The following is a 20,180-nucleotide window of genomic DNA, read 5'->3' as shown; positions in this document are numbered from 1 at the left end:
GACTGTGAATGCCAGGGCTGGCTAGGTGCAGGACAGAGACAGGATGTACCTTTCGCAGCACCAGTTGGAATGACTTTGTTAGACATAACAAGAAAGGCGAGATGACCAACATCCAGAAGGGGTCAAGATAAACATGACAGCAGGAGAGCAGGCTGGAAACAAACAGCCTGGCAACTGCTTCCGGGAGAGTTTGGGAGACTAAGTGAAACAGAGAAACTCTGGGGAGCAAGAGAGACTGGAAAGAGAACAGCTGAGTATTTGCTGCCCAGGCTGGACTGGGGACAGAGGGACTACTTAACCCCTCTGGAGGAGACAGAAAACCCCATGCTGGCTAACCTATGCCCCAATAAATGCCTTTACTGAAGAGAATGTTTGCTGTGCTGCTTGGGATTATGGGTTGTGCTAGGTCATCCCAAGAGGAGGGGAAGTCCTTCTCTCAGGAGCAGAACTGGATGCTCACTCCTGGAGCCAGTGCCACGGAGGAGGGAGGAGGAGGGACGGTGAGAGACCCAAAGGCTGAGGTCTCCGAGTGGGAAAGAACTTGGGTTCCCCTCTTACTCAAGAAGCCAAGTCTAGGCTGTTTTTAAGGGGTGCAGACAAGGTCACAGGAGGCCTGAGCAAGCAAACCTTGAAGGGCACTCTGTGACACCTTTCCATCTTAACAGCGTGCTATTAATTTAGACACCTCCAGGTTTAGGCAGAAGCTGAAGCAGGGAGAGGATGCCATCACAGTTTTGGACTTCTATTTAAGTCTTTTTTACATCTTGCCCCTAGTGTTTTAAAAACAGCGTTAAGACTATATTAGTCTGCAGTGTCTCAAACGAGCCAATATATTTGGATCAAAACTTGTGGCAGGGGATAACACTCTGTCCCTGAACCCGACATCTTTACTCATGTTGACTGAATGAGTCAAGTCAGCAGCAGCAGACCCCCTCGAAGCATTACAGAAGCAGTTCTAATTGGAAACCTCTCTCATAGCCAAAAGCAACATACCAAAAAGATGGGAGTTTGCACCTGGTTGAAACAGAACAGAATGATATAATGCAACGGGTGTGCTGCAAGGAGAGAGTCCCTTGCTGTTAGGAAGATAAGGAAATACATGTTGATGGGATTTGGCAAGTGTTCCTGGTTTCATATGCTTTGATTTTAATCTATTAAATTTTCAAGTTCTTCCATGGTCTCTCAGATGAAAAAGGTCCATTATGCTGGTTAAAAGTTAGAAGTCAAGATATTCTTGCCTCCCATGCCCCTACAACCTCACCCAAAACCAGAAAGTGGAGTCATGCAGAATAAAAAATATAGGGAAGAAGTGACAAATCAAGTCCGTGCGAGCAGGGCATGGTGGAAGAAGTGGATGGGAGAAGGCTGGGACAGACATCAGGGATGTCAGGGTGGCTGCCACATGGGACAGACCAAATACTGCATGATTAAAAAGACACTATACATCCTGGATCTTGTCCACCAAAGAGGGTTATTTACTATCCAGAATTCCTGGTCTCCTATTGCATTGGCTTCCCAATCCCCTTTGCAGGAGGTAAATGAACATACACAACACAGCTCTGAAAAGCAGTGACAGTTGGGATGGACTGTTTTAGTAGATTACTCGGATTATATGTCCTCAATGAACAAGTGAACAGCCCCCAGGGGATCAACTGCCTCCTTTCAGCCAATAAATACAATTGCGACATACAAATTAACTCTGCTGTCACTCAACTTCCTTAGAAATAACCTTCACTTTCAACAAAATCCTGACTTCTTGCTGAAATAAATTATGAGGATTAAAATTATTTTTAAAATTATAATTTAAATAGTTTGAGACAGAAATGCCCTATGAATCACATGCATATATTTTTGTTCTGCTTACACTGAAATCTCTTTTAATCTTCTACTCAACAACAACAAATAAATATATATTCTCGGAAAGAAAGTATTTTGTCTCTAAATTGACTTGCCCTCTGGAAAATAACTGTCAAATTTAGAAACAAACTGAATCCAAGGGGTTTAAAAACAACACAATTTTGAGCTAGGAATTAGACTAGCTAATTAGACTGCATGCCCATACACCGTGTAAGGTACACTCATGTTCATTATCAATCTTTACCTTGTTATGTATTTATAATAAAACAAGACAAAGGGAAACCATTCTGCATAGTCCAGCAACTATTTATACTGGAACTCTGTTACACAACTCAAAACCTGGGTTCAATTTTGACACTCAGACTCGTGCTGAAATATAGCTCATTCTACATAGACTCAATGTTAATAGGACTTCTTGCCACATCAGCTCAACCTGACCCACACAGGACACAAATGATCAACTGAGTTTTTATTTTATAAGAAGCTAGTCCTGCAAACAACGTTGTGAACATTTCTTAATTAGTATGTTACTCTACTGTGCCAAGTCCTATATAAGAATATAGACCATGACAATTCCTACCCAGAAAAGTTCGTTTTCTAAACAGACAAAAGTTGGATGGGGGAAACACAGAAACTGAAAAGAAAACCCACGGAAGAAAACATCAAGCCCAGCAGCATTTCTAAAATCAAACACCAGCTCTGTCTCACTTATACGTATTTTTTAAATTGTATTAAGTCATTCAAAAAGCTGATAACAACCGAAGAAGGGATCTTGTGCAATTCTGCGTAAAACTTCCATTCTCTATGCCTTAAACTTAACTGCACACCCAATGTGTGTTTTTGCTGATCTAGTCAGTACTTGAATAAATTATACTAAGTAGCTTCATATTAAAAATTTAATCTTACTCCTCCCAGCACCAAACATCACGAAGAGGCCCCTACACTATGTACTCAGCTTCATCAAGAGCTCTGATAATTATTTCTGCAGCATCAAATTTATCTCCCTCTTCATCTGGCACTGGTCTTCTCTCCCTTCATAAAAACTTTCCTCTGTGAAATCCTATAAAATATGAACTTTTGTTTCTACCCAGGAGGACTTTTACAATCTTTTCTCCAATGCCTGATGAAGGGTGTTTGTGCCCGAAAGCTTGCAATGAAAGACGTTTTTTTTTTGTTAAAAATCTTGTCGGTCTCATAAAAGATATCATCTCTACTAGGAGTCCTGATTTCATAAAAACCTTGACATTTTTTGGTTCAAGCACCTCTTCCTCAGCAGATTCTCCTTCTAAAAAAAGCCCCTCGATAGAGCTGACACTGGGGAGAAATGCTTTCCAAAATCTTTTTCGTCTCACTCCAGCTTCTCCCAGCTCGCTCTCTCGCTGTTATTACTTTCCAACCCATTAAAAAAAAAAAAAATCTCTTGAAGGAGTCCAGGCGCCGGCCCGCATACAAGGACAAATAAAGGACATGTAACACCTGTGGCAAAAAAAGTGACCACGAGCGTAGCCGCATCGCATATCACCACGAATAATACAGATGAATACAAAAGCATAGCCACACCGAATATAATAATTAATAATAAAGTATAGCTGCATCAAATATAATAATATAAGTCTTGCATGATAATTATATGATAATAGAGGGATCAAAAAGCCCCAACAGAATAAATCTCTGTTTTCTATGAAAGGCTCCAAGATTCATTGCTCGAAGCGAGCGGGGCCCGCACATTCAGGGGCGCTGTCACCAGTGTTTCACGCCACGCACGTGGGGGCGATCACAGCCCTCCCCCGCGGCCCACAGACACCCGCCGCTCCCTCCGCGGCCCGCCACAAGATGGCGGAGGCGGCCAGGCCCCGCCCCCCAGCAGGCCCCGCCCCCGGTTTAACCGTTGAGGTGGGGTGGCCTTGCCTCTGTCGCATCCGCGCCCGCGTCCGGCGGCTCCTGCCGGGTCCCGGCGCTCACCTTCGCCTCTTCCTTCTTTCCTTTCTTTCTTTCTCCTGAACTCCTGGGACAGTTTGTTACCAGAGGGGCCCGGGCAGCCACGCGCATGCGCGGCCGCTCGGCGAGGGGCGGGGGCCCTGGGGGCGGGGCCTTGGGGGCGGGGCGAGAAGCACCTGTGGGCCAGGCTGTGTCCTGCCAGAGGGGTGAGAGGTGGGTTGCTGCTGCCTTGCCTGCCAGGCCAGGGGGTGTTTGCTCTCCCCAGAAAGTAGATTTGTGTACATTGTTCACAAAGACCAACGCCTGTGTGGGGAGGTGCGCTGGTTTGCTAAATGGATACGTAACTTTCTTTTAAAAAATATATCTATGCCATCAACTCGGCAAAAAGTCGGAAGGGACGGGCACGGTTCTTTGGGTAGAAGCGAGCTTTTCTATTAGACGGAGTGGGGAGTTGGAAAAACAAATTTGTGGCATGCTTTCGGGCGAGGTTGCTCTTCGTGGGGCAAAGGGAGTGTCTTGGAGTCTCCGAGCAGCAGAGACTCCCCGTGCCTCAAGAAGGGCGACTGTGCCCAAAAGCTTGCCACCAACTTTTTGCCAACTACAGGCAGTCCTCCGGCTTACGACACAATTGGTTCCTGAAAACAGATGGGCTGAGGCTGAGAAGGCTAGAGCCTGGACAGGTGGGGTGCCACCCCCTTCAACCCTACTCCTGGACCTACCTGTGACCTGGCTAGCTGGCAAATACAGGCAGTCCTCGGACTTATGACACAATTGGTTCCTGAAAACCGCGTCTGAAGTCGAAATGTAACTCGGAACCGATTTTCTCATAGGAAACGATGTTATAAATGGGGGGTTGGTTCCTAAACCAAGATCCAATACCCTATTTTCACCAAAAATACTCCAGAATGTTGTACTCAATTATAGATGAGTACTATAGCTACATTAATGTATTTATATTGTAAATAGCAATCATATTGATTTGGAAGGACTTGTTTGAGGTGACTCTGCTGATCTTTTTGAAGGGCTTTTGGCTGGAGTCTCGGTTGCAGGTTTTTCTGGAGTCCTGCCTGCTTTCTTAAAGGCAGTGTCCAAGGAAGTTTGGACAGATGTTCTCCAAGGAGAATGTCTGTCCAGGGAGATACTCCCTGGATATAAATATATAAATATATATATATCCAGTGAGATGTAACTCAATATATTTGAGTTACAATGTTTCAGGGGTTTAGGTTGTAGCCATGTTGGTCTAAGGATATAGGCAGACAAGGTTCCTTGGGTGAATTTGATATCTTTTATTAGACCAACCCAAATGGTTGGAGAATAGTTATTAAGCAAGCTTGTTTACTTTTCATTCCATCCAGGAAGAGCACACACCAACTGCTGCAGCTTCCTGAGCCTGACGAAGGGTTTTTGAACCCGAAAGCTTGCTTAATAACTATTCTCCAACCATTTGGGTTGGTCTAATAAAAGATATCAAATTCACCCAAGGAACCTTGTCTGCCTATGTCCTTAGACCAACACGGCTACAACCTACACCCTTGTATCCATCTGAGCATTCACAGAATTTAAGAGGATTTAATAGTACTGTAGATGTTGATCAGAAAGTCTTACATTTCCAAAGTTCTTGAGGTCTTGTAGCACTCCCTCCATTACATCTTCCTTCATCTGAGAGAAACCTGCTTTCCCACTATGAAGGCAGAAAGAGAACATGAAAATGGTCTCTCCTACATATCTTCCATCAGGGCATTTGGTGCATTGGATGAGGTATACTACATTTCTGGAGGTGCAGCTGTAAGATCCTGGGATGCTGATGGCTCTGTTGTGGGGTGTAGTAATAGTGGGGGTGGTGGAGATGTGGGGGCAGGTTTTGCATTTCTTGTCATGGCACGGTCTGGATCCTTTAACACACCAAAAGGATCCAGCCCAGCCCCTGGCTTGTTTATTTTTCATCCCATCCAGGAAGAGCGCATACCAACTGCTGCAGCTTCCTGAGCCTGACGAAGGGTTTTTGAACCTGAAAGCTTGCTTAATAACTATTCTCCAACCATTTGGGTTGGTTTAATAAAAGATATCAAATTCACCCAAGGAACCTTGTCTGCCTAGTTGCAATGTTTTGCGCTTACAATTTATAAACATTGTAAGTGCGAAACATTGTAACTCAAAACGTTGTACGTCTCAGACTGCCTGTACTCAGTTGGTCTAATACAGGGGTACCTGGCACAGGTGCCAGAGTGTGGCAAGCAAAGGCATTTTGCTTGGCACACATGCCACAGGGCAGATGGCAGGAAAGGGGTTGGGGCTGTGCTGCTATAACAAGGATTGGCCCGCTCATGGCTCCCCCACTGTCTGCCCGTGGCATACCAACATCTTACAAGTCGAGGTTGTGGGTGCTTTTGACACTGCCCAAAAACATTGCTGACCCCTGGTCTAATAAAAGTTCACATCTACTCAAAGAGCCTTGCCTACCTATGCCCTTAGACCAACAGCTACAACCAAAAACACAGCAAAGAGATGGTGTCATTTGTCCTGCAGTCATTGGCGTTAAATAGATATCATAGATGTGAGGGTCGGAGGAGACCTTAGTAGATCATCGATTCCGACCCTCTGTCCTGGGCAGAAAAGAGCAATGAATGTACATCTGTCATCATTCATGTTTCCACAGTGTTGGTTGTAGCCGTGTTGGTCGAAGGATGTAGGCAGACGAGGTGCTTTGGGTAAGAAGTCAAAGAAGATTTACCCAAAACACCTTGTCTGCTCATCTCTCATTCAGAATTGTACACCAAAATCTAGCCTTCCTGGGCATCTTGGCAGTGCGTGCAATACTTCACTGTCAGTCCCTTCTACACCTGAGTTAATGTGACTGCACCTGAGCTAAGGATTTTAGCAAGATCTAAAAATCTAACACAGCTGTGAAATAGAAGAGAGACATTACCAGGAGTGGCTAAGGAATAGCAACATTGCAGAAAAAAGATAGTTTAAATAGTGGAACATAAAGACCATTATCAAGGATAGATGGTTGTTAACACCCGTGGAGTGGAGAGAGATTAGCAGGAGTCAGGGGAGGGGTGATAATAAGCCATGAAGTCAATTGACTCCCTCATCACTGCCTGAATATAAATGCTGCCACCGTTCCCAGTTCGGGTGAAGCAGGGGATGCAAGTGTACCACTCCACCACTTCTTCCCACCCTGGATCCACTCCTAAGAACTGTGTGCTCCTGAGCAAGGCACTTGGCCAATCCAGGCCCCAATTTGCCCTCTGAAAAGCTGGACTGATGGTGCTTCCTTCCCGCCAGGGTGCTGTGAGTCTAAGTCCAGGAAAGACTGTGAAGCACTCAGATACCCCTTCAGCAGGGCCATGCAAGTCTTTCAGGCCTAAGTTCCATTACACAGTTCTGCCAGCATAGCTGTGCTGGTGACAGGTTTGAAAGGATCACATCCTCCTGTGATTAACTTCACTAGCCAAAGTTGGCTTCTGCTGCACTTGACCATTGCACCTGTATCTGCACCAGGGGCCATCAGAGAGAATCAGCTACCCTGAATGGAGACTGAGCGGTAGATACCCACTCTGAGACGTGTGTGTCAGGGTGGGGAGAACTCCTGGGGAGGAGGATGCACAGGGAACTTCTTTTCCTGGGTCAGTTTTTCTTGGCTGCCTGGACTGGGAAAAGGAAACATCAACTACATTCTCAGGGCAGCAGTGCATTTGCAAGGAGCAAGGCTAGATATAACCCTCTGTCCCCTAACCTATATGCATCTTACGTGGACTTTACAGAAATGAGGCCCTCCTGTTCCACATGGGAGGACAAAACTATCTCGTTACTTAGAATATGTCAGTGTGTGGAGTGGGGTTTTTTTTCGGGTTTTTTTTTTTGGTGAGGATCTAGATATTACCCATCCTCTACAGACATTGTGACACAGAGAGATTGTTATATTTTGCTTACTCCCTTACCATTTTTTCATGTAAAATACCCCCCCAAGCTCTTTGCATTTGTTAAAATTGTTTTTCTTATTGTTATTCTTTGGTATTTGAATTTTGAAACAGTAAACATAGGGTTTTAAGTGACACGTTTTGTTTTGGTTTGTTTTGTATTGAGAAGGCACAAAAAATATCAGCAGGCCTCAAGCTGTGACAACTTAAATGGAATGAGATTTCTGGAAAATAATAAATGAGGTTTGAAATGGCTCATTTGAAACACACATCATAATATTCCTCGTCCCTAGAGTGAGATATATAAAATGTTGCCTTTAAAATTAGTCAGGAAACAAATACATTTCTTACCTCATCTGCCGTCAGAGATTTGATTCTAAGACCAGATTCTGCATTCATGCAAATATTTAATTTTAAGCATGTGCAAAGGCTAGAGTTTTGGAGATGTATGGAAACCTAAGTCTCATTGAAAGTCAATGAGACCTCAGCTCCCAAAGACCAGAAATGGAAGTTAGATGCCTAAACATCTTTCAGAATCTGCATGTATGTTGCTTCTGAAACTGGGATTAAGGTATCTGAATGCCTTGCAATGCCAAGTGAAATTAGACCTACCTTTAAAAAACTAGGCTTAAATGTTTGCATGATCAGAATCTGATTTTGACCCCAGTTCTGCAATATAGAATCACAAAATCATAAAAAATTAGGGCTTGAAGGGACTTCAGAAGGCTATCTAGTCCAACCCCCTGCTCAAAGCAGGACCATCTTCTGCTAGATCATCCCAGCCAAGGCTTTGTCTAGCTGGGTCTTAAAAACCTCCAAGGATGGGGATTCCACAACCTCTCTGGGTAACCTATTCGAGTGCTTCACCACCCTCCTCATGAGAAAGCTGTTCCTAATATCTAACCTAAACTTCCCTTTTTGCAACTTGAGACCATTGCTCCTTGTTCTTTCAGCTGCCACCACTGAGAACAGTCCAACGCCATCCTCTTTCGAACACCCCTTCAGGTAGTTGAAGGCTGCTGTTAAATCCCCCCTCAGTTTTCTCCAGACTAAATAAAACCAGTTCCCTCAGCCTCTCCTTATAAGTCATGTTCCACAGCCCCCTATTTTCACTGCCCTCCGCTGGACTCTCTCAAATTTGTCCACATGCATCCTGAAGTGGGGGGGCCCAAAACTGAACACCATACTCCAGATGTGGCCTCACCGGTGCTGAATAGAGGGGAATTATCACTTCCCCTGATCTGCTGGCAACACTCCTACTAATGCAGCCCAGTATATCATTAACCTTCTTTGCAAGAAGGACACACTATTGGCTCATATTCAGCTTATTGTCCACTGTAACACCCAGGTCCTTTTCTGCAGAGCTGCTGCTTAGCCAGTCGGTCCCCAGCCTGTACCGTTGCATGGGACTGTTTCGTCTTAAGTGCAGAACTTTGCACTTCTCCTTATTGAACCTCATGAAATTTCTTTTGGTCCAATCCTCCAATTTGTCGAGGTCTCTCTGAATCCTAGCCCTACCCTCCAGCATATCTACTACTGCACCCAGCTTGGTGTCATCTGCAAACTTCTGAAGGTGCACTCCATCCCATCTTCTAGGTTGTTGATGAAGATACTGAACAAAATTGGTCCCAGGACCAAACACTGGGGCACTCTAATTGATACTAGCTGCCTACTAGACATCAAGCCATTGATTACTACCCTATGAGCCCGATGATCCAGTCAGTTTTGTATCCACCTTACAGTCCGTTCATCCAACCTGTACTTTCTTAGCTTGCTTGGAAGAATATTGTAAGAGACTGTATGATCCACACAGGTAGATTCCACAGAAGAGTTCCTCCAGAATCAGTGAGGCTCTGCTTTGGTGAGAAGGGAAAGTGTGAAAATGTCATTTTCTGAGTCAGCAGTAGGAGGCAGAATATATACTGAATGCATTAACTTCTTCTCTTCCAGAAATTAGGGCCCTTTACACTTTAAATCACTCAGGGTAAAGATAGAAACATTAGGCTTGAAATGTATGTCGCGCTGGTTTTGCACCAATCTAACTGCATTGACTTACAGTGGAATGAATAGGGAATAACTCTAGTTAAGTGTGCTCACTCAATTTAAAGGCTCATTTTAAGACTATAAACTCTTTAGTGCTGAATTGTTCTTTACTGCATTTTTTGTGCAGTGCCTTGTACCATCTATGACTTCCCCATAGGCAATATTATAAACCAGATACCACGTAGGACCCAATCCTTACCAGAGTTTCTGGTTGCTTTTATAATAGTAATAAATAATAATTAATATTCAGGTAATTTAAGGCCCCAATATAGGCTTCTGTTATGGCAAATTCTAACAAATAAACACATAATGTATCTGTATTATCTAGATATGTTTGTTTTTGTTTTAATTGTAAATAAAAGAGTTTTGTTGCTCTACTTCAAAGTAAATGTTAATGTTAAAAACCACGGTCAATATTTTTAAGGGACTTGGTTCTTTGGATGCTTCAGTTCTTCGGTGCCCAACTTTAGATTCATGGAAACAACCATATTTTCTGAGGAGGGAGTATTTTACTTTGTGAAAAATCACAGCAAGCAACGTGTTGGGGTCTGTGTCATCTTAGCACAGTAAGTAACTGATAGAAAAGTGCCTATTTCATACCTCTCTCTTTTCCAAGTTCACTCCTTGTGTTTGTAAACAGCACAGTAAAAAGAAATGAGCTTCCTGGGATAAGCAGAACACATTGCAGCTGCTTACTCTAGAGGTTCGTACAGGTGGCAGCTCTAGACAAAATCTTGCCAGCCAAATCTGCAATTACAGTTACAAAAGCAAGACTGTAATGATGGGTGGGTAAGCAGGGCATGAGCCCCAGACTAGGTCTAACAGAGGGGGGGAAGTTATTTGGGGGAGCAGAATAGAACAAGGGCATGTGCCCTCCGCACTGCACCCCACTCCTCACCCTGCACCTTTCCTTCACTGACTTTGGCTTCAGCTCCGGCAAGGGGGAGAGCAGAGCAGCAGAGGTGGTGCATGGTATAGGAGCAGTGGCTGGGACCTTGCTGCTGTTGGGAGGGGGGCAGATGTCACCTTCGTTCCTTGTTGCTGAAAATTGGTATTTAAATGTTCACTCAATACACATTTTGGTGGCATAAAAAGGAGGTGACATCCTCCCTCACAGCCGTGCTCCTGCATGTTTGCTGAAAAGTGACTGTCAAAGTCACATTGGAAAGAGTCCATATTTATCTCCTTGCAGGAGCTAACCTTGCAAAGGTGCTGAGCACCTTCAATTCCAATTGCCATTATTGGCAGTTGAGGGTGCTCATGAGAGACACTTGGCTGGATCAGACCCTAAATGATTTGGTGTCAAATTTGAGGAGATAGCAAAATGATGGGTAACATGATGCTTTTCATTTATGCTAAGGTCCCTTTATGCTTTTCTGGCAATTATGTTGTAGTAACATATGCTTATAAGAGGCCCCTTTGCACTGCCAGTTAGAATTAGGCTCAGTGTTTCTACCTGTAAATCCATGGGTCTGCAAGTTCAGCTCTCTTCTTTCTGCTTCATTAGCAAGATTATCTGCACCATGCTGTATTTTCAGTATTGTCACTACTGTCATTTCTCAGAATAGAAATTTTTAAAGGGTTCTGATGGGACTGAATGGCTCACAGGATTTGGAATGTGATATGAGAGCATTTCAGCTCTAGCTGCTTCAAGTCCCACAAAAATCATTTACTCCTGAAGATTATTAATGTCAGATAGCTGCTCATTGAAATCCTGTATGTAAAACAAGGATGCTGAGCTTAAGGATAGTTCTAAGGAACATGCGTCTACCTCAAAGATTGTTAAACTTAACCAAGCGGCTACAAACTGGAGTAACTCCTAATGTAGGTCACTCCGGGGCTGAGTATTCTTGCAGGACAACATGGGACAAACTTCCTACGGTCACCACTGCTTCATTTGGCCCTGTTCTGTTTCATGACACAGAACATCTCTCTTCAGGTCAGTCTTTCTAGGCCCTTTCACCTGCACAAACTTGACGTACGCATTCATAAAACCCATCTTGAAAAGTTTCAGATCTCTTTCTGTCTCTATACCACTCATCCAAACAGTATGTATTACTGAAATTGCTACCTGTGTGGGACTCTCATACTTCCCATAGATGCAGTTGGCCTTTAACCTTCACTTTCTGATGAAAAAACCCCTGCCCCAGTCCTAAGTTCAAACTATTTAAAAAAAAAAAAAGTGCAGTGAAGTAAAAAAATCTATTTCAAAGCTGACTGCTGCTAAGTTTTAAAGATCCTTCTCAGTTCAAGAGTAAATATTCACTAAGAAACTGATATTTCAGCTGATTGCTTATCTTTGGATGCACATTTTATTTATCTATTGCTTATTTTGTAATTGTGACTTGTTAGAGAGATTAGTTCCTGTAATATACATAAACGTTATGGTGCTGCGCTATAATTATTCCAGCAGAGGTGCTAATCCCTCTCCTTTCCCCAATGCAAACTCAAGGAATACAGTCACCATGAAGGTGGGGCAAAGGCTCCCCACAAAAATGCACAGTATGAAGAAGAGGGGACAGCAATTATTGCAATAAGATGTGTTAACTTTTTAGGGCCTGTTTTAGGAACATAGGAAAATAGGGCTGGAAGAGACCTCACAAGGTCATCTCCTGCTCAAGGCAGGACTAATGAGTGGTTATGAGTGGTGCTGGGCAGCTCTCTTTTCTGCGGTGACCTTAACTTTTCTGTATTTGTACCTTTAAGGATTTTGCTGTGTGGGGTTGTGAAGTACACAGTGGGTGCATCTATATGTGTGCATTTACTGCGCAGTAACTAAAATTACTGTGCAGTATGAATGCACATCTACACATGCATGCCCATACTGCGCAGTAAATATGGTGATATACACCAACTTGAGCATAAATTTGATACCTGCATCATGCAAGTATCAAATTATATCCAATTAGTTACTGCACAGTAGCGCATGTGTAAATGCCTTACTGTGCAGTAACACTGTGTGTGGGGACTGACTTGGGACTAAATATGCTAACATTTAGACATGCTAAATGTGTGTGGACTAACTTTCGTCCCAAGTCAGTCCACACACAGCGTTAATGCGCTTTAATGCCTGCACATGTAGACGCTGGCCTATCCCTACTTTCTGTGCAGCAACTTACTGCACAGTAAATTTAAGCCAGCATAAAAGCATGTGTAGACACACCCAGTGAGAACTGATCATTCTTTCCTTTTTATGGCCTCCCAAAATATGAGAAGGGTACACTCAGTTAACTGATTGCAGTTTAGAACAAATATAAAGCCCAACCTTTAAGACAGGGTGTAAACTGCTCGTGGCACCAACAGTTATAGGAAGGCAGGGAATTGACTGCTTCAGCTAGATTGCCAAAAGCACTAGATGTCAGTCACAGAATATCATCTGCAGCACTGCAAGTTAATGTAAAGGATGTCTAATAAGCCCACGTACTTCAGGCAGTTCAGTGATCACTAGGAAGGGTCAGGAAGGAAATTTTCTTCCCATGTGCCACATAGTTTTAGCTACATTGTGGAAGATATTCATCTTTGCCTGAAGCCCTGCTGGGGGCAGAGCACTGGATTTCATGAATGTGTAGTCTGATCAGCTGTGCCAAACCTATGGGGACAGATTCTGTGATGTATTCTATTGACTTCATTGAGTTCAGTGGGGCCACAACAGAATCAGACCTTGCCCTTTATTGCACAGTTGTCAGCATGTTTATGGTTTAGCTGTAGTCTTTAGACAGTCAATTATTAATAATGAAAGCTTTATATGTATTATTAAAAATGCACTTACATAGGTACCTTTGTATCAAGATCCAAAAGTTCTTTACAAGACTGAATGAATAATGCTTTGCAACACCCATGAGACAAGTCTGTATGATAATTCCCATTTTATAGATGTGGAAACTGAGGCACTTAACAATCAGGTAACTGGCTCAAGGTCACCAAGTCAGAAATGGGAAAACTGGGAAAAGAATCTAAGACTCCTGGTTCCCAATCCCACTACTCTCTCCAGGACGTATCACTGTCTAAACCTGCAAAGTTTAATTTGATTCCCCTTTGAACTAGTTATTCACATACCTTTTATACCACCCTGCCAAAGAACAGCAGAGAATTCACTAAATCTCATTCCCCCTAATCTGCCATGGATCACACAGGGAAAAAAAGAGTGACTTAAAAATGACCATTTCATTTTTTTTTCCTTCCCAGAAAAGCTTTTAATACTTTCCTTTTTTCTTGGACAAAACAGAAAGTAAAAAGTGGAATTTGGAAAGTAAAAAGACTCACACACGTGAAAAATGCAAACGCTGTTCTCTTAGATTCCACCTCTGGAGGCTGTCGTATTCAGATAAGAGTTTAGCATAATGCACCCACAGTGATTGGCATGGTGGCTCCACTCACCTCAATTATTGCCACTTCTTTTCTTTAGGCAAAAATCTGCTCTGTGCGAACCACTGCACTGACCTGAATTAAGAAGAAAAAAACAAATATTGCCCCTGCTTTTTTTTAGTTTTGAGCCCCTGCTCCTCTGTTGTTTATTTTTTATGATTATTTGTATTAACAGAGTGTTTTGGAGGCCTTGTTATCTGCCAGTCCCGTCCTAATTCCCAGTTTCTACCAGCCAGACCAGACTGGTCACTCTGCATGCATTTAACAGGATTAAAGAGAAAGAAAATCCAAGCGATGGAGACGAGCCACTGAACAAATGCTTTGGTGCCTGAAATGTCAGAATGGAGCCTGATCCAAAATGCTCAGTGGAAGTCAGCTGAAGTCAGTGGAAAGACTCGCATTAACTTCAATAAGATTGGTTAAGCTGTGCGTTAAGGTATATTTATTTAGCCTACAAAGCCTGGTCCAGTGTCCCGAGCAGGGATAAAAGGCTGGGGTTAGACATGTGTAAGTTCCCTCTACACTGGTGTGTAGCTGCTGACCTCCTAGGCATGATTTTTCTTAGGCTGCCTCCTCCAGTGGTGACTTGTTTTTCCCCAGTCTGATGGTGGCACAGGTATGGATTTAAAACAAAATAAATTTTACCCTGTGGGGTGAACTCCTGGCCCTGTTGAACTTAGCGGAAATTTTGCCATGGATTTTAACTGAGCCACGATGTCACCTTAGTTAAAGACATAAGAGCAGACTGTACTCTCAGTTAACCCCAGCAGTGCTGGTAGAGTCACTCTGGTTTTACACCAGGGTAAGTAAGAGCAGAATCCACCCTGTAATATTCAAAAAACTCTGGAAACAGATATTTGCTTAAAAGGTCTGACAGGTTCTTAGCACTAGAGAGGTCCCTATGCAAGGTCCCCTGCAGGCATCCAGCATGCACAAGTCCGTGCTGCATAGGAGTCACTAACTAACCACGAGCATCTCCTGACAAAGCCTGCAGGCTGATGCTGAGCTTCTCAGTACGTTGTTGGCAGCTCCCATATCTTGCCTTCTAAATGTGCTGACTCTTTTCCCAGGTGTATTTCGGATGATTACATCACCCTCTCAGCCTAGGTACTATTGTCAGGTGACAGTGCTTGTGCAGTATTGTAGCAGCCTTACCTGAGATCTGAGGCTCCAGAGTGCTCTCACATGGTGAAACACAGTATCTTGCCTAAAAAGATTACAGTATAAATGGACAAAGGCTGGATCATTACTCCCATCTTGGGAGATTTGTGGGGAGGTAGAACTGAAACACAGAAAGGAAGTGACTTGCCCAAGGTCAAACAATGAATCTGTGGCAGAGCTGAGTACTGGCCCAACTACCTAAATCCCAGTCCTGTGCCTTTACAATAAGTCCATCCTTCCACAGCTAGCCTCCTCATTATGCAAATGGGAAAATAAATACCATTTCATTCTGACTACTCCAAAAGTATTTTCCAAATACCGTATAACAAACTGCTATCCAGTCTACATGGTTTTGTCCATCATTGAAAATCAGCAGCTTTTTGCAACATCATATGATCATTGAGAACAAGGCGGGAAAAACTTTGTATCTAACTGAAAGTGCAGGGAGAATTTAGGCAGATGAGGTTCTTTGGGTGAATCTGATATCTTTCATTAGACCAACTTAAATAGTTGGAAAACTATTTTTAAGCAAGCTTTCGGGTTCAAAAACCCTTCATCAGGCTAAGGAAGTCTCTGCAGTTGGTGTGTGCTCTTCCTGGATGGAATGAAAAATAAAGAAGCCAGAGGCTGGGCTGGCATGCAGGACAGGCAGTCAGTGAAGATGTAGATTGAGGAGTCAATGGGTGAGAGACAGGCTGGGTGGTGGGGAGAGAAGGGGGATGAATAGTGGAGAAATACCTGGGTAGTCAGCTGTCAGGCAGGTTATAATGTGTCATAAATCCAATGTCTATATTTAGTCCATGATCTCTAGTATCCAGGAGGTTGATGAAGTGGAGTTCATTGGCTCCTCTCTGGAAAGTGTTTTATAAGTTTCCTTTTGAGAGATTGGAGAGAGAGTGGCCCTCCTGTGAGAAATGTGCCCCCGCCAGTAATTGGGTGTTCCTGTCTTTGATAGATTTCCGGTGTGCGTTCATTCTGGTGTGCAGTTGTTGTCTGGTCTCTCCTACATATCTTCCATCAGGGCATTTGGTGCATTGGATGAGGTATATTACATTCCTGGAGGTGCAGCTGTAAGATCCTGGGATGCTGATGGCTCTGTTGTGGGGTGTAGTAATAGTGGGGGTGGTGGAGATGTGGGGGCAGGTTTTGCATTTCTTGTCATGGCACGGTCTGGATCCTTTTGGTGTGTTCTGGGGTTGAGGAAGTTTGCTTCTGGTGATGAGGTTGGCGAGGTTCGGTGCTTGTTTGAAGGCTAGGATGGGTGGCTCTGGGAAGATCTTTTTAAGAATAGGGTCTTTTTCTAATATGGGTTGCAATTTTTTGAGGATTTTCCGTACAGGTTCAAGGGATGGGTGATAGGTCATAACCAGCGGTGTGCGATTTGTGGGTGTTTTCCTTCTGTACTGCAGCAGTTCTTCACATGGTATCCGGGTGGCTCTTTCAAACGTGCGCTCTCGCGCTCTCGACGAGTGTCCTTGCTGGGTGAAAGCCTTTTTAAGATTGGTGAGGTGGCAATCCCGGGTGCTCTCTTCAGTACAGATGCGGTGGTATCTGAGGGCTTGGCTGTATATCACAGTTTTTTTGGTGTGTTTAGGGTGATTGCTGGTTCTGTGCAGATATGTATGTTGGTCTGTGGGTTTCTTGTATAACATGGTCTGTATTTTATCCTTCTGGATACTGATCATCGTGTCTAAAAAGGAGATGCTGGTGCTGGAGTATTCTAGAGAAAGGTGGATGGAGGGATGGTGACGGTTGAATTTCTGGTGGAACTCAATCAGAGATTGCAGGTTTTCCGTCCAAATGATGAAGATGTCATCGATATTTCTTAAGTGTAGCAAGGGTTTGATGGTGCAGTTCTTGAGGAAGTCTTCTTCCAGGTGGCTCATAAAAAGGTTGGCATACTGTGGGGCCATTTTGGTGCCCATAGCTGTTCCCATCGTCTGGAGGAAGTGTTGGTTATTAAAAATGAAATTGTTGTTTGTGAGGATGAAGTGTATAAGGTCAGTAATATCTTTGGGTCTGTATTCTGAGTTGTAATCTTGTTCCTGTAGATATGTAAGGCAGGTTTGAATACCATCCTGGTGTGGGATGTTGGTAGATAGGCTGGTAATGTCCATGGTGGCTAGGAGGGTGTGCTGGGAAGGTGGCCTATGCTTTTAAGTTTCCATAAAAGATCTGTAGTGTCTTGGACAAAACTTGTTCTGTGGGTGACAAGCCGTTTTAAGATTGATTCAACAAAACCTGATATTTCCTCAGTTAGGATCCCATGGTTGGATACGATAGGTCTGCCAGGGTTCCCTTGTTTGTGGGTTTTAGGGAGCATGTAAAAAGTCCCCAGGTTAGGTAGTGGGGGGATCAAGGTCTGTAGTTTTTCTTGTAGTCCTGATGGAAATGATTTGATGGTATTGTTGAGTTTCTTGGTGAAAAGGGGAGTAGGATCTTCTTGTAGTTCTTTGTAGTAGGTGGTGTCAGTTCTGCTAACTCTTGGGATATTGCCACGAGTCACGATAGTTGAAAGTGTTGAAATGATGCTGTAGCCATGTTTTTTCCCCTAAAGTCCCAGGTGTGGGAGTCAAATGGGTACATGAACAGCTCTGTGTTCTTTCTTGAAAGAGTACATTTCTAGCCTTCATGGTTGTGGAAAAAGCTTGATAATGACTGTATCCTAAAGGCTCAAACCCAAAAGTATAATTAAAAGAAGCTTACAATTATTATTTCTTTAAATCCAATGATTTTTTTAGCCAGTGCCATAGTTTTGGAGGGATGGGAGTCGGGGGTGGGGGGCGGGTTGTGAATGTTTGGCTTAGCAAACAATGAGGATGTTAAAATATAGTTAGGGCCCCTGCTCATACAAAGTGTGTCCCTGGGTTCTGAATAATCACAAGTTGCCAGACTTTGACACCTAGATCATTGGATCAGTGCAGACTTGGATGAACTTATATCACCTACTACTCTACACAGGTTCACCTCCTACACAGAGAAGGAGGCATAGAGATGATTAGATCAATTTTTGCCGAGGTGGCCTCTTATCATGGCCCCAGGTCTTGAGTGCTAGAAATGCGAAGCTCATATATCCACTTGAAGTCAATGATAAGCTGTCAGGTTCCAACATTTTCAAAAACCAGGCTTAGGGTATCTAAAATTGCATGCACAGAATTAAAATGTAAACGATTTTTCCAAGACCACTTGATGAGATGGTAAAGGTGGAAATAGAACCCATGAGTCCCGATCCCTTCTTTAACCAGAGCAGGAAACATCTGTTTGGGCAGTACCTTAAAAAGCATACTTATAGCAGTAAGCCCAAACAGCTCCTTCAGTCTATCGTTACCAGGGATCCGGGTCTTCTGTTCTCCATGGTAAAAAGCAGAAAAATGCGGGTTTTCTCATTTTAAGGAGAAAATACAAGTATTTTCTCTTTTAAAAGAGAAAACCGCAGGAAATGATGAGTTTCCCCTTGCAGGCTGGCAGAGTTCCAGCTTGCAAGGGGTTGGGGGGAACGGGAGGAGTGTAATCAGGCGGGGGGTGCCATGTGCATATACGTGTGCACACATGCACGTGGCAGTCAGGCAGCATGGAGAGCAGCTCCTGCAGCTCCTTGCAGGTAAGTCTGGGAGGGGTGGGGTGGTCTGAGGCCCCTGTAGTGAGGAAGAGAGGGAGGGAGGGAGTTGTGCAGGGCTGGGGCTGGGGTTGCTGCCCGGCTGGGACGATGCATGGGCTCTGAGGCCCATGGCCGGGCGGGAATGTGCAGCTGCAGTGCCTGGCTGGGGGCCAGGATGGAGCTGTGGGTGGCTTGTCTTGGAGGCAGCAGGAGGGCTGGTTCCCTGCCTCTGTGCACACTCCAGGAGGGGCCACGGAGGGTATGTGCCCCCCAGATCTGTGTGCAGGGTGAGGCAGATGCAGGCTGGTCACTGCAGGTCTAGGGCTCCCTGTCCTGCTGCACTCCCTTTGGGGACCTCTGCAGCCCAGCGGGTGGTACCCTGTGTGGCAGGGCAGGAAGGCTCGATGCCACTGCTGGGAGCCCTGTGCTGCTATGGTGTAACACTCCCTGCCTGCCTGGCAGCATCGGGGCTGGCAGTGTGGAGTTGCACCATCTGCTGCTGTTGGGTGGGCAGGGAGCACCTCACCGTGGCAGTGTGGGGCTCCCAGCAGCGGCACCTCACCACTCCACCCTGCACTGCCCTCCCACGCTGGGTCCCACCCGCTAGGCTGTGGAGGCCCCTCGGGGAAGGGCAGCAGGGCAGGGAGCCACAAGCCTGCACCTGCCAGCCTGCACTCCCCCACCCACGGGCTCCGCTCCAGCCGTGCCATCTGTGGGGAAAGGGGAACTGGGCTCTATGCTCTGCTCTCACGTGCAGCAGCTGTCACCTCCCATGGGCAGTAAACAGGGCTCAGGTGCTTCTGGGGGGGGCGGGGGGCAGGAAGGGGGACAAGGGACTGTGGACCCGCATCCCTGACCCCGTAGCCCTGGCAGCTGGGGCCCACTCCAGCAGAACTGGGGAGCAGGGGGCTGCAGGCATGAGTGAGGGGCACTAGCAGAGGTAGGTGGGGGAGGCTGTGGGTGGGGAGTGAGGGGCACCAGCAGGGTTGGGGGGTGTGGCTAGGGAGTGAGGGGCAGTGGCATGGGCAGGGCATGGGCATATTAGAGCTGCTCAGTGCCACAAAGCAGGGGTGAAGGGGGGCAGCCACAGCTGGACCTGTGTCCTGGTGGGTAAAGGGGGCAGGAGGAACTCTGATTTTTCCATGATAAAAAACCCCAAATCAAACTCCAAAATGTACAAGTATTTAGAATGTATTTTATTATAGTGATTGAGGCACTGGTAGGCTTCCAAATTGCTTTAAAATTGTAAATATATCAATAAAACCTATCAGTAAAACATTGCATTCAACCAA

The 20,180-nt window shown here is 44.8% G+C and overlaps 1 protein-coding gene across 9 annotated transcripts in view; it reads right to left on the bottom strand.

Annotated features, from left to right (window-relative positions):
• LOC102369465 (lethal(3)malignant brain tumor-like protein 3) overlaps positions 1–3,920 on the bottom strand; it is a 96,256-nt gene extending 92,336 nt beyond the window's left edge. For 6 of the 9 annotated variants that reach the window (XR_003093627.1, XR_003093626.1, XM_025201945.1 and 3 more), the window contains exon 1: positions 3,766–3,898. Coding sequence is in view for 1 of the 9 variants with exons in the window: in XM_025201943.1 (XP_025057728.1) it covers positions 3,820–3,906 (87 nt within the window). In the remaining 8 variants the exon portion in view is untranslated. Of the gene's footprint in view, positions 1–3,765 lie in introns of all 9 variants that reach the window. The other 3 variants (XM_025201943.1, XM_025201941.1, XM_025201947.1) reach the window with 3 other exon arrangements.
• Positions 3,921–20,180: the final 16,260 nt, after the last annotated feature.

Source organism: Alligator sinensis, unplaced genomic scaffold (assembly GCF_000455745.1).
Source record: "Alligator sinensis unplaced genomic scaffold, ASM45574v1 scaffold883_1, whole genome shotgun sequence".
Taxonomy (NCBI): Eukaryota; Metazoa; Chordata; order Crocodylia; family Alligatoridae; genus Alligator; species Alligator sinensis.
The sequence above is the reverse complement of the archived record's forward strand: the minus strand, read 5'-3'. Positions and strand labels throughout refer to the sequence as shown.